The sequence below is a fragment of the Lissotriton vulgaris genome, chromosome 10, assembly GCF_964263255.1.
Source record: "Lissotriton vulgaris chromosome 10, aLisVul1.2, whole genome shotgun sequence".
Classification (NCBI taxonomy): domain Eukaryota; kingdom Metazoa; phylum Chordata; class Amphibia; order Caudata; family Salamandridae; genus Lissotriton; species Lissotriton vulgaris.
Genome location: NC_141698.1, coordinates 87,650,497 through 87,663,724, shown reverse-complemented (window position 1 = coordinate 87,663,724; position 13,228 = coordinate 87,650,497). Strand labels below are relative to the sequence as shown.

The window sequence follows — 13,228 nt, the reverse complement described above, 5'->3', positions numbered from 1 at the left end:
AAAAACAGAGTAGGATGAAGACGCCCCTAACTACACACAACAGTACTAACTGTTTCCTGATCATTTTGCAGCAAGTAGAGCAACATCAAATAACCGAGAAACAAGTAAACAAAACAAGCTTGACAGGAGAGAAGATTGCAGATGGGGGAAATACTGGTGTGGATTAGGGTAGCATTCTCATAGACGCATCCAATTCAACACCCCAGGAGATGGACATAAAACATGCAAGTAAGTGTCCAAATCTATACGATGGACCACACTTGTCTCACTTTTGAAAGAAACAAAATAACAAGAGAGAACCATTAACTTGTTCATGCGAAATCCCTCAATATGATTGACGTATATATATAGATATATCTTCATCTGAAGCATTACCTTGTTGAACAGATCTTCACCGGTTGGCACGGCCAATATTGTCACAAGCACCTTCATCAACTGCAAGCTTATTTCACTGCAATTTTCCCCAGATGCTTTAATCATTGACAGCATACAGCAAAGCAACTGTTCCAGGTACACAACCTAACAAAATAAAGGGAATTCAGGTGTATCCCAATCCACAGATACCAGCAAAAGGACAGGGCAAACCATAAAGCACATAAGAGAGAGGCAAGCGATCAGATGAAATATTCTGGACATTTATCAGCAGGACAAATCATCATTTTTCTCAGTTGCTCAAATGTATAAGATGTTTATCACTCCCATTAAAACCAATCCAGTATTTTGTAGATTCTAACAACTGTAGATTTCTTTCAGTCTTTTACTATGATATTATTTGATCCTCTAGATATCGGATACTTATTTTTCTTTGTTGTCACCCGAATACTCACTGTTACACACACATTCGAATTGGATCAAACTTATTAGGATCCTTGAACATAATATTAGTTTGTAGATTTACTTCAGTTTTGAGACAAATTACTTGAGGCAGTATACTTCTTTACAACTGTCCCACTACATTATAACACTGCATTTGTCATCTTAATGTTTGGCCAGTACATTGTTTCAGAACTACAACAAAAATAATTATTTGCCTTCCCAGGATGGTTTAACAAACCTTTGAGCAACATTGTGTGTAACTTCTGAAAAAGAGTAGTAGTACAGAAACTTTGCAATTTATCTTCAGTAGCCAAATGTGAACATCCTTTAACAGGCAAGTCTGTTCAGAACTGCTTTGGATCCATACACTTACGGAAATATGTTTCCTGTTTTTCCCTATAAGTAGTAAAATAATTTTTCTAGCCTATACACTATCAATCAATCATTTATATAGCACAGCTAATCACCCTGGGGGTATCCTGGCGTTGCGTTGCAGGTATCAGTCGAAAAAATATTTCTTGAGTCCCTTCCTAAAGTGGTTCAACGAGGGAGAAGTGCAGAGGTGGAAGGGGTGGGAGTTCCAGGCTTTGGCAGCGAGGTGGTAGAAGGTTCATCCTCCAGAGCGTTTGCTTCAGATACGTAGTGTCTGAACAAGGGCGAGGTGTGCAGAGAGGAGGTTTCTGATAGTTAGGTGGAAGGTCAGGTCAGTTTCTGGTGGTTCATGTAGCCTGGTCCTTGGTTATAAAGGGCTTTGTAGGCATGGGTCAGGAGCTTTAACTGGCATCTCTTCTGGACAGGGAGCCAATGGAAGTCTTTCAGGTGCTTGGTGATGTGTGTCCTCTTGGGCAAGTTGATGATCATTCTGGCTGCTGCATTCTGGATTGTCTGGAGTCTATGCATGAGTTTGGTGGATGTGCCAGCATAGAGTGCGTTGCTGTAGATGAGCTGGCTGGTGATGAAGGCCTGCGTCTCAGTCTTTCTTGTGCTGATAGTGTGGAAGCAGGCTAAGGTAACAGTGTTGAACTGACGTTTCATGGAGAGTTCGTGGTCCAGTATGATGCCGAGGTTGAGGGCATGGTCTGTCGCGTGGGGGTAGGTCCGAGCTCTGCTGGCAACCAGGAGTCATTCGAGAGGTCAGTGTGTCTGCTGAAGGTCAGAAATTCCATTTTGTCGGTGTTGAATTTCAGGCAGTTGTATTTCATCCATCTTGCAACGTTCTTCATGCAGCTGTGGAAGTTGGTCTTCGTCAAGCTGGGGTTTCCGGAGAGTGAGAGGACGAGCTGAGGGTCAGCGTAGGAGATGGTGTTGATGTTGTGTGATCTGATTATGTCTTTGAGTGGTGTCATGTAGATGTTTCAAGCACTACACCCAAGACCTCTAGGGCCAGACATAAGACTATCCAGTTTTTTGGGTCGCAAATTGCGATTTTTTGCGACTCGCAATAGGGAATGCACTAATGTATCTCAGACACATTTAGCAATTCCCAATGGGGTCACAAATGACCTGCCTCATCAATATTCATGAGGCAGGTCGCAATTTGTGACCCATTGGGAATGGACTGCAATCATAGGGATGGTGGCCTGTTGGGGACAGCAGTCAACCATGTCTGTGCTTGCTTTTTATGCAGTCAAGCTATCCTGGCTGATGAGGGGTGAAACCCCGAAACCGGTCCTAGGATGCTTGTTTCCAGTCCAGGGAGGACCTGGCCTGGCAGTACGGGCTGGACTGTTCCCATTGGGCGCAGGGTCAATACTGATTTGCATATGTCTAGGTTCAAACTGGAATTGCATGGGGAGCAAAAACAATGGATTTAGGCCCAGATCTCTGCACTGAGGTGAATGTAGGACATTATTCTGCATTCTGTCCATCAATTGTTCTTTTTGCATTCAATTTTTAAATATCAACTTTTTTTTCCGCATGCATCGTTTTTCATAAACGAAAATGGGATGCGTCTAAAAAAGTTTTATTTTTATTTTTTAGAGAAGGCAGTGGTCCGTGCGACCACTGCCTGCTCTTAAAAAATATTTTTGCTGCCAAACACAAAGGGGAAGGGATCCACTGGGGACACCTCCCCATTGCGACTGGCTTACCAACAATTTGAGATTGGTGGTAGCTGCGATTGTTTTGCGACCACATTTGCAGTCGCAAATCAATCATACATCCCCTTGCGACTTGCTATTAGGAAGGGACGCCCTTGTCATGCCCCTTCCTAGAAGTGACTCCCAAACCCTATTTTGCAAGTCGGTAATAGGTTACTAACTCGCAAATAGGGTTTGTACATGCTACAACATATTTTAGCAGTCGCAAACGGCCCGATTTTCCATTTGCGACTGTTAAAACCAGTCGTACATCTGGCCCATGTTGCACCTCGCTGTAGTACTCTGGGCAGCTTTGCCTGCAGAAGTTCTGAAAAGTTTATATGAATACAGTGTAATTGTGCATGCGTATCATGGGGCCCTGTGGTAATATATACCACATAAGGACTTAACACGAGACAGACAGCAGTTACATTTAAGATGGCTGTAGACTTTCACAAATGCTTTCAACTGAGAGCAACGTTGAAAGGGAAGGCGACAGATGTGATTTGTGGCACATTTTTCTCTGGTTAATTACAATTTAGGAAATAAACCACAAGGAAGTCAAGGGACAATAGATCTTGTTCTGCGGCTTATGGAGCATAAAGAATGGAAAAGCCCTTTTCCGGGATGAACCACACAAAGATGCTTATTACAGCGTGGATGTATTATGCCTCTAAGGCAGGTTCTTCGAAAGCGATCCCCCAGCAAGCAGTCACTGTCAAACAACCCAATGATAGACAAATAACTCCGAGTACAGGCAAGCTGGAACGCCCACAGTGCCTTTGTAGTCTGGCATCACTCTGAAATAATGATAGGGTGTAAGATTGCAAAAATATGCATATCAAATTATTAGGCGGAGAAAAGCGAAAATGGGGAATCTTCTCACATTTGGTTACTTTTACTATCACATAAGGTCTAAAACAAAAATACCACAAGGGACAAATTAAGAACATTTAGCAAATCATTTAAATTCCTCGTGATGGACATACTTTGTAATTCAACATTTCTGAAAGACTAAGATGTCAAAAAAGGGGAATTGCGGATGGTTAAAAAGGAAGAATACGTAACAAACTAATGAGTTACTCTTTAAACCTGTGCATGATTGAGGTTTAAAAAGGCATGCTATCCTCTGCAGAAACATTAGTTAGGGACCAGATAGTAACAACTTTACAAGAACGTTTTTAATCGGATTAGAGATGGATATTTTACATAGTAGAGGCATACACTGCATATTACACTATTACTAATAACAGAAAGAATTGGAGCACAATTCTTCAGTTTTCTTACCTTTTCAGATCCTTGGCAAATTTCCGGTTTTGACAGGACATTAGCAATGTTAGTCAGATGCGGTTTAATCATTTGGCCAGAACTCCCTCGTATAACGGCAGCCAGCACCATGAGATGGGAGGGCATGGGCGACTTCTGGAGCGCCGACATGATTAATCGCAAAAATACCTCAGGATTAACAAACGCTCCAATCAACTCCGCTGATTTCACGCACTACAACGTAATACGACAAAGCATTAGAAATATGCAGCAAACCCCTCACCCCACAAAAAAACAGCCAACTGCCTATCCTGCCAATATCCCACATCCTTATTTGTTAGTATCGTTTTACCTTCGTAGCAAACATCTGCAGCAGTAAAGTACTCTTCATCTCACTATACTGAGCACAGAGCACTAAGTAAAATGGGCCTTAAAAGCCCGATTGTACATTTAATACTTAATTCCTACAGAATCCTCTTTTTCTTATTTAGAAGATGATTGTTGGAAAGACTATCAGTTCTCATTACACTCTTGAAGGTTATTAGGTTGCTACAGTACATCCAACTGAAACAAAGCAAGCAAGTGGCAGTTAACGCGGAGTACACTGTATATCAGCATGTCCTACATTTGTTAAGGTTAAACTTACCTGAAGAAAATAATCAATTTTTAAAAACTGATGTTATAAAACAATATAAAATATATTTAAACAAATACGAGGGGCAACTAACAGATGAATCTTTGAAACAGAGTAATAATGAAGACTTGTGTAAATAAGACAAGAAAGTCCTCTGTTGGAGTGTTTTATCCTTTATTGTTTGTGCTTTATTCCACATATATGCAAAGAAATGTGCAGCCAACGCGTTTCGCCAACATATGGCATTCAGGAATATTCAAGCAAGGGTCACCAATTCCAGCGCACCCTATCAATACTTAATCGTTCAGACAACCATTACCGCTCTGGCAAAAGGAAACACTGGTGGTCCATTGGGTCAGTCTGCCGTCAGTGTTTCACTCATGGGGTCCTCCCAAAACCCTACTGCAGCCGTATTTAATAAATATTGGAATGTATTTTCACCAGGATGCATCAATTCTCTACGGAGTCCATAGGGAGAGTATCTCAACCGTACCTTGCGTGCATACGCCATGCGACCGGTAATCACAAACCGGAGTAGAAATTACAATGAAAGTCTTTACACAAGCCAGAAACATTTTAATGAATTTATGATGCACGTTTTGACACAGAAGTAAGACTGGGATGCGCAGTAATATCTAAGGAAATGCTGCATGAACATTTGCAGTGGCAGCACATGTTCTGTCTCGCATTAAGTTTCAACATTTTCAATAGAATCTTAAACAAATCCTTTAAAAATAAATAAGGTCTATCTTCTTGATTCTCTCTTCCCATTGGCTTCAGATTCTAGCAGATCTCAGTAGTGCGATAACAGTGAAAGTCAGTAGTGAGCGTGTCCCAAAAGCAGGCACCAGTGTCTGTCCAAAGCAAGAAAGGCCAAGATGTGAGGCTCATTCTCCTTTTCAAATTTAAAATGCAATATGTGGAACATTTGTTTTACGGGAGCCAAGCTTCTAAGTTGTGAATGTGTGGGATGATGGGAATAAGAGCTCTCCGAAGCAGACGGTGAGACCTTTGGGATCATCCACAAACTGATGAATGAGTGGCCAATGGAGACTAACATAACTTTCAACAATGGCGGCTTGCTGTTGTGGCTCATTGCAGTGGCATCAGTGTCTGGAAAATTTGAAGAGGTCTGGTACAACTCAGGAGGGAATGAGAACTTCGGGCAGAATAAGAAAAAGACTGCTGTGCGATTTTATGCCACTGGAGTTGGAATTTTAAGTAGGTTGTCTCTTTTCTGAGCAAAGACTATGATTCTAGGCAAAAGAAATATCAATCCAATAAGTGCCCCTGTTAGAGGAATCCGAAAACTTTCAACCACAGGTAAGCAGACTTGCAAATAGTTTAGATGCCCACAGGAAGCATCTGCAGCAGTAGTAGGTTCTAGAGGAAATGGGTGAAGCGGTGGGTGCCAAACACTGGCCACCCTGCACCAACTTGAACTTCTTTTAATGGAAGAAAATGGGATTTCTAAGGGGACTTTAGGGACAGTGTTAGCATAGTCACTGTGATAATAATAGTGCTTGTACTATTGAGGCAAGTCACCTTTTATCATGGGGTTGTTGTTCATACCTCTCAGCAGCTACAACTGGTACTGAGATCTTTGTGCTACATGTTTATGGCCAGACTGACTTCTTTGTGGGTATTACTGTGCTATACTTCTTTCTTATGAAAATGAACCATTCACTTAATTAAGTTGTTGCATATGTTAGGAGGGCATACACTCCCTCGTGCTGGCAGAATAGGTGAGATACAGTCATTCAACATTAGCTCATAACACTACAAAAAAAGGGTAAAAGGGAGCAATAGCCTAGGAAGCAAAAACAAAGCACTTGTAGGAAACCCAAAAAAATGAGGGGGTTGATGTGTTATCACAGTAGTCCAGTTGGAATGTCAATGTAATCCAACCCGAAACAGGTTTGATGATAGGAGCCTTTGGAATGAATGAGCAAAAACCAAATAATTCTCCACAATACATTCCTCTGTAAAACAATTATGGACAAAACATAAATAGAACTTATGAAAGAAAATGTAGATGATTCAAGAAATACGATGGACTAGCCCAAGGCAACAGCAGAAACATTAGCTGGGAATAAGCGGGTTCACATAAGAGACATTTAGCAATGAATATTTAAATGAGAATGGTGTGTATTACTTTTTCATTTAAAATCTAAGGATCTATGATAACTGTTTTAGGGGTGTCCAGCAAAACTAACATGGGAGCAATATTTGGCTTTCACAACTTTAGAGGGAAGATTGCAGTCATCTGGTTTGTACGCTCATAAAGCGGGACCCCTGGAAGTATTTTTATGTAAACGAACTGTAACTACTGGTGTCTTGGGATGCAAAGAGGTGACAGACGCCATTAAACTTACGTTGTTGACCACCTGACTTTCTTCATCTGAACATGCTTGGTACAAGGTGCTGAGTATCAGCTCCATGTGCTGCGTGATGTGATCCTCCGCGTGCAGCAGGAGAACAGCTAGAAGCTGGGCTGCTTTTATTCGGGTTCCCACGACCCAGTCTGTGATGTCATGGCTGATAGCTGGAAGGATTTTTAAGAGGTTTCTGTGAATCAGTTCACGACATCCCAGTTGCGGCCGAATGACTAAAAGAAAGATAGGGTAGAAAAATGCTATTACGGCAAATCAATATAAAGGATGAACGTAAAGACTCCATCACTAAATACAAGGGAAACAGCCTTTACTCCTAAGTTTTTACTTCGGAGTACATTTACCACACATTTTTTACTTCGAATAGACTTTTTCCACGCAAATACCAGTATGTCCCCAACGAAAACCTTTTGAGACACCAATCACATCCAGAGCTTGCTGTGAGAAGAAAAAATGTTGTGTGAAATTATGACAACAGTCCCGCCAGTGATGTTATTTATTGTCATTTAAATTGGCTTTTTATTCTGTTCCTATTTGAGAATGAAGCATTTATACCAGAAAGACCAATCACAGGGCCACGTTAGAACATAGTTGCCAGTCTGAAGCCATAAAAGAGAAATGTCTTTTTCTAAGCTAGTTAGTTAGGTCCAGCCACTGGTAATCTATCGACTTGTGTCCCATCTCAGTGAAGTGTGCCGACATCTTAGTTGTGTTTCTCCCACATCTAAGATTACTCTAGTGTTCTCCAATCCGTATCTCAACTTTACGGGTTGCCATGCCTATGTATGGGAGTTGACATGGGCATGTTAACATTTATGCCACCCTTGGTGAGTTACAGCTGGTGAACTGTCTCAACCTCCACCGCGTATTGTTCCCCAATTGATTGTTTTGTGGTCTTCGTCAAGGTGCAAACATTGCATCTACCACATGGGTGGTGTCCCACTACCCACAGGAGTGTCCCTGGTATCTATCTAATCTCAGATACCTTTGTAAGTGGTCTTGTGGGAACCAATGAGACCCTTAAGCTTCTTCCTCTCCTATGTGAGAACATTGGCTTGGGTAAGTTTAGGTGGTCACTGTTCAAGATGCCCCAATTCTTGTTGGTTATTTTGCCGACTGTGTCGGGTGCGATGTTAAACATCGTGATGCAGATCAGGAGTTCATATGTCTGGTATCTGTGGAGTATGATCCAGAAGGGCATCCGGTCATTGTTTCATGCTCTCTTCATGGCTTTTTGAACCACTCTGTCTGGATATTTCCTAGCTTTGAACTTGATGGCAATACTTGCAGCTTGTGCATTGTAATCGCTGGTATCAGTGCAACTGCGCCTAATCCTTAAAAAATGACCAAAAGGGAGATTCTCCCTTAGATGATGAGGGTGGGCATTTATTAAAGTAACAGATGCTACCAGTCAGGTATTTTTTTTACAGACACCCCCCGCCCCAACTCTTATTGTCTTCTATAGAGTCTGAAATTATTCAGTGCTCCTGTGTAGCTCATTGGTCGCAGCACGTCCCACTCGGCAGCGGAACAAGAAAGAACCTAGTGATGAAGCAGGCCACCAATGGGAATCCCCGGTGGGTGAGGAGTATATAAAAAATAATTTTTGCTTTTTTCATAAGAAGGGGGCCTGGATAGTACACATGTTAAAGTAGGGATCTCTAACTTGTGCAAATGTAAAATAATTAACCCTTGACTTGAGTCCACTCTTATTAGGTCAATGAAAGCATAAATGTGGAGGCTATGTGAAACCAGACAGTTATGCTTTTTAAAACGTTTAACTGAGTTATACATTCTATCCACAATGCACAGCAAACTTGGAGCGCCGGGCAGGCAGATGGAAGGCACACCTGAGTATTTCCAAGAGGTGTCTTGAGTGAAAACAAAAATTGTACTGAGCGTTTCTGCCCGGGAAAAATTAAACATTACATTTTACTGGAATTCAGCACAGAGGTGTTAGCTAAAGCTAGAAAATACACAACAGCAATATTTAAGTGTTTAAGGCTGTCAAGGTAACTGGGTGGTGCTAGTGGATGCAATAAAACAAGTATGTGACGAGAGATACACTTCAGTCGAAAAGTGTTGTTTATAAACTTTTACTGGTTGCTATGATTACGGCAGCGTGCACACAATTAGGATACGTGAGAGACTAATGCAACAGTCATGGCGCAGGTCTGTCTTTAGTTTACAGCGCAGTTTGTGGCACCGGCAGTCTCCGGTTCTAGACTCTAGTTGAACTTTAGCTCATAACTAGACTCAATCTACTTGCATAGCTTTAAAGTGCTTTTCACATGGAAAGACCTACCATTATCCCAGTATCCTCTGGTCTTTCCGTAAAGACCATTGCTTAATTTAAAATGCACATGACAATTCTTCACTAGGGTGTGGAGCTAGTGGGATGCTTGTACTCTATCGCTTAGAAATCAGAACAAAAAAAATATTTTGCCATTGTTATAGTTTCTTTTCTTTCCCCATTGCACGCCATTCCCCCTTTAGAGTACACAGGTTTCTGCCGCGAAGGAGCGAGCAAACAAACACACACACACACACACACACACACCCCTCGCCCCCCAAGGAGGTAACAACATTCCATCCTTTCGATCTCATATTTACTGTAAAAAAAAACAGCATAACATGGTGAGCATCCCAAAAGGCCCAAAAGTTGTGAGGGCTACATGACCCTAATCAAGACACAAACTTAGAGCTATCCTCTTCTCTGAGGGAGGACACTCTAGGTTTGACAACAATATGCTGAAACAGGTAGTGCAGAAGGACATGAAATTTGCAGATCCGACAGGAGACTGATGTAGAGGCAGACTCAGCTGATAACTGAAATGTCATGCTCGAGCCTGTGGCCCCCTTGCCTATAAATTAGATTACATCTACTGTTCTCCCACTCTCTTGTTGTTACATCCATAATCTGGAAACAAGTTTCAGTTCATCATGCACTGGCATCCTTTTAGAGGAGTTTCCCCGCTCTTTCCATGAGAAAATACTAGCCTGGCTTGGATGGGGGCATCCTAGGATTAGAATTAGACCTGGTAGGTGTCTGATATTTCCCGATTACTGCCCCTCTATGATGATTAACACTGGTTCACTATGTTAATACCTCCGGTTTCCACATTTGACATAGCTTCTAAGTAAGCAATTAACTCAGCAATTGTTGTTTTTTAAATTTGTGGTTTTCGTTTGTTTATTGTTCCAAATAGTTCGAAACGACAATGGAAGTAAAGATCTGACATGAAAGTCCACGGTGGTCCATTCCCTGAGCCTGCCTACGCCCAGAGCCCCATGTTTGGAGACTCATTCCGGGGTGAGGCATATATGTGGGGATATTGGTATTGTGGAATATGGCAGAGAGTGCCTGATACTACAATACAATGACACTGATTCAAATCACGACTTTAAATGTTCAGGGAGGGCCTCAGTTCACCCATGAAGAGCATAATGAGGCTTAAATGGTTAACTACTAATGAAACAGATATAGCAAGAGACCCACTCGAATAGGGTAGACGTAGGACACCTCAGATCATATTGGCATCCGTCCCAGTTCCACTGGATTGCCACAAGCAAGAAAAGGAAAATTGCTATCCTTTTAAAACATGGGCTGACTTTAACAGAGATAGACCAAGGCAATTTAAGGAACTCAACCTGTCTATTAATAATATCCCATGTGCCTGTTAAGGTCACTCAATAATCAACAAAACTGGGCTAACATACAAAGAACTTTTTTTTATTACAAAGTATAGAGTTTATATTTTCATTGTTAACATTTGTTTAATTTGTCAATTTTGGTAAAACAAGTACATATAAATACGGTCCCACATTCCAACAATAATGACCAACACTCATTTCAGAATTCATACACACTCAAACATTCAGCCAGTCATCAACATTTAGGCAACAAATAAACCACACAATTACGATTACAAAATGGTACACAATCCTATACAGAGAGCGGATATTAGCTAACAGAGGGAGCTCTTGTGCGTTCTCTGGGTTGAAGACAGTAGCTAGATCTGGAAGCACGAGGTTGTTCAACGCCAACGCGCGTTTCGATGTCTAACCCAAAGTGGGTCATACCTTCATCAGGGCGACCAGATGTATATGTGGGATTCAAGAGAGAAACCACCTTAGAATTGATACTCCATGACAGATAGACAAAGCAATCTGCAATGTATTTATATAAAAGACATACTTTGGGGTGGAAGTGTAAACCGACTCCTTAGGCTCCAAGAACTGGTGAAAATCCAGAGATGGGCTTTGAATTCCAAAGATCAGAAGGCTTATCTGCGCTTAGCCAGTTACAGTTCGATTTGATCAATCTTCGGAATGAATCGCGCAGCGGTAAAGGTCCTCCAGGAGGCGAGCGGAGCAGGCGGCTCCTGGGGATCATCAGAGATAGAGACGAGAGAGTACTGGTGTTGCGGGGAACACAGGCAGGAAGATCATTCAATTTATTCTCAATCTTTGGTGCTACTAACAATTAAAAAAAAAGTTTCACAGGGACCTTTTGCCCATAATTTCAGACTTTATCAAGGAAAATTTGATGCTAAAGGGCAACTATAACCATGTCCAGCCCAAATATCAATCCTTTCTCCAGGGGGTAGCCTTTGTCAGACACAATAAACGTCCAAAAGCACGGTTTTGAAGAGATGCATCTATTGGACATATAGAGGCACAGTCTGGGATGTTGCTAAAGCAGGAATCAAGGGAGAGCTTATTTCACAGACTATAACACGATTGTGACTTACAAAAGAAATCTGTGTCTGAAACTCAAATACATAGACTTGCACAGTAGCATAAACACGCAATGGCGGACAGAAAATGTACAGAAACCTGAAGGAGGGTGAGAGTGCAGCTTCAATAACTTCTTATAGGAGAGTCAGGCCATAACATGCTTTACCTTAAACAACAATACCATGAAGGGGCACTAAGGATATCTGAATTACAGGCGCTCATATAGGAGTCTCTGAAGGGTTCACGGATACATCTTATAAGACTCCCCAAGATACTTTAATGGAGGCTCTTAACAAGGTGTTCCTTTCTGACTTCCACACACAAGACGCCATAATGGGGTCTGTGCTGACACAGCTGTCAAAATCTAACAAGCATTAGAAATGCAATAGGTCTCGCAGCATTAGAGTTAGTGCTTTTAGAATTGTTTATAGGTTTTTTGTTGTAAATCTTTTGCATTTTATTTTTTTGTAGGCAATGCAAAAGAATTACAAATCAAAAAAGCAATAAGCAAATGTAAAAGCTTTAACTAAAAATCCTGCGAGACCTATTGCACTGTGTGAGGGTGAGGTGTTGAGGGTGAGTGAGGGTGAGGGTGAGTGAGGGTGGGGGTGAGTGAGGAGTTGAGTGTGAGTGAGGTGTTGAGGGTGAGTGAGGTGTTGAGGGTGAGTGTGAGTGAGAGTGAGTGAGGGTGAGGGTGAGAGAGTGTTATTGTGAGTTAGGGTGAGGGGTTGAGGGTGGGTGAGGGTGAGATGTTGAGGATGAGTGAGGATGAGTGAGGATGAGTGAGGGTGAGTGAGGGGTCGAGGGTGAGTGAGGGTGAGTGAGGGTGAGTGAGGGTGAGTGAGGGTGAGTGAGGGTGAGTGAGGGTGAGTAGCTCTAAGGGCCACATTCGTTTTTTTAAATTTCTGGTAGGCACGGGGAGATTAGGTGATTTGCCCAGAATCACAGGATGTGGAGTCGACCCCGAGGCTTGAGCCTTGGTTTTCAGCACCAAAGTCAGCAGCTCTAGCCGTCAGACCACATCCTCTCCCAAGCTTTCTCCCTTTGACTCACTCCTGACATCGTCTGCGCTCTGTGCAAGTTTTTGCAAAGGTAAATATGAAAAAAGGGATAAAAATCCGGTCATGCTGCGCAAAGTCGCTATTGTTGGACAATTTTTTTAAAGCTTGCCCAAGTTACACCCGATTTGCAGCAATAAACAGACGCCTGCTTTAGAAAGTATTATCATCAAGGAAATGTAAGTAAACAAATAATGTCTCTGTTGATTTGAACGTGCAAAGCAGTCTTGCGCATACCAAGCA

General features: G+C 42.0%; 1 protein-coding gene across 2 annotated transcripts in view; it reads right to left on the bottom strand.

The window, feature by feature from the left end:
- Positions 1 to 13,228, bottom strand: part of DNAAF5 (dynein axonemal assembly factor 5) — a 195,813-nt gene that overhangs the window by 102,071 nt on the left and 80,514 nt on the right. For both annotated transcript variants that reach the window (XM_086940560.1, XM_086940559.1), the window contains exons 5-7: positions 7,170 to 7,402; positions 4,182 to 4,394; positions 376 to 519 (exon numbers count right to left, since the gene is read on the bottom strand). In XM_086940560.1, the coding sequence (XP_086796686.1) occupies positions 376 to 519; positions 4,182 to 4,394; positions 7,170 to 7,402 (590 nt within the window). The remainder of the gene's footprint in view (positions 1 to 375; positions 520 to 4,181; positions 4,395 to 7,169; positions 7,403 to 13,228) is intronic.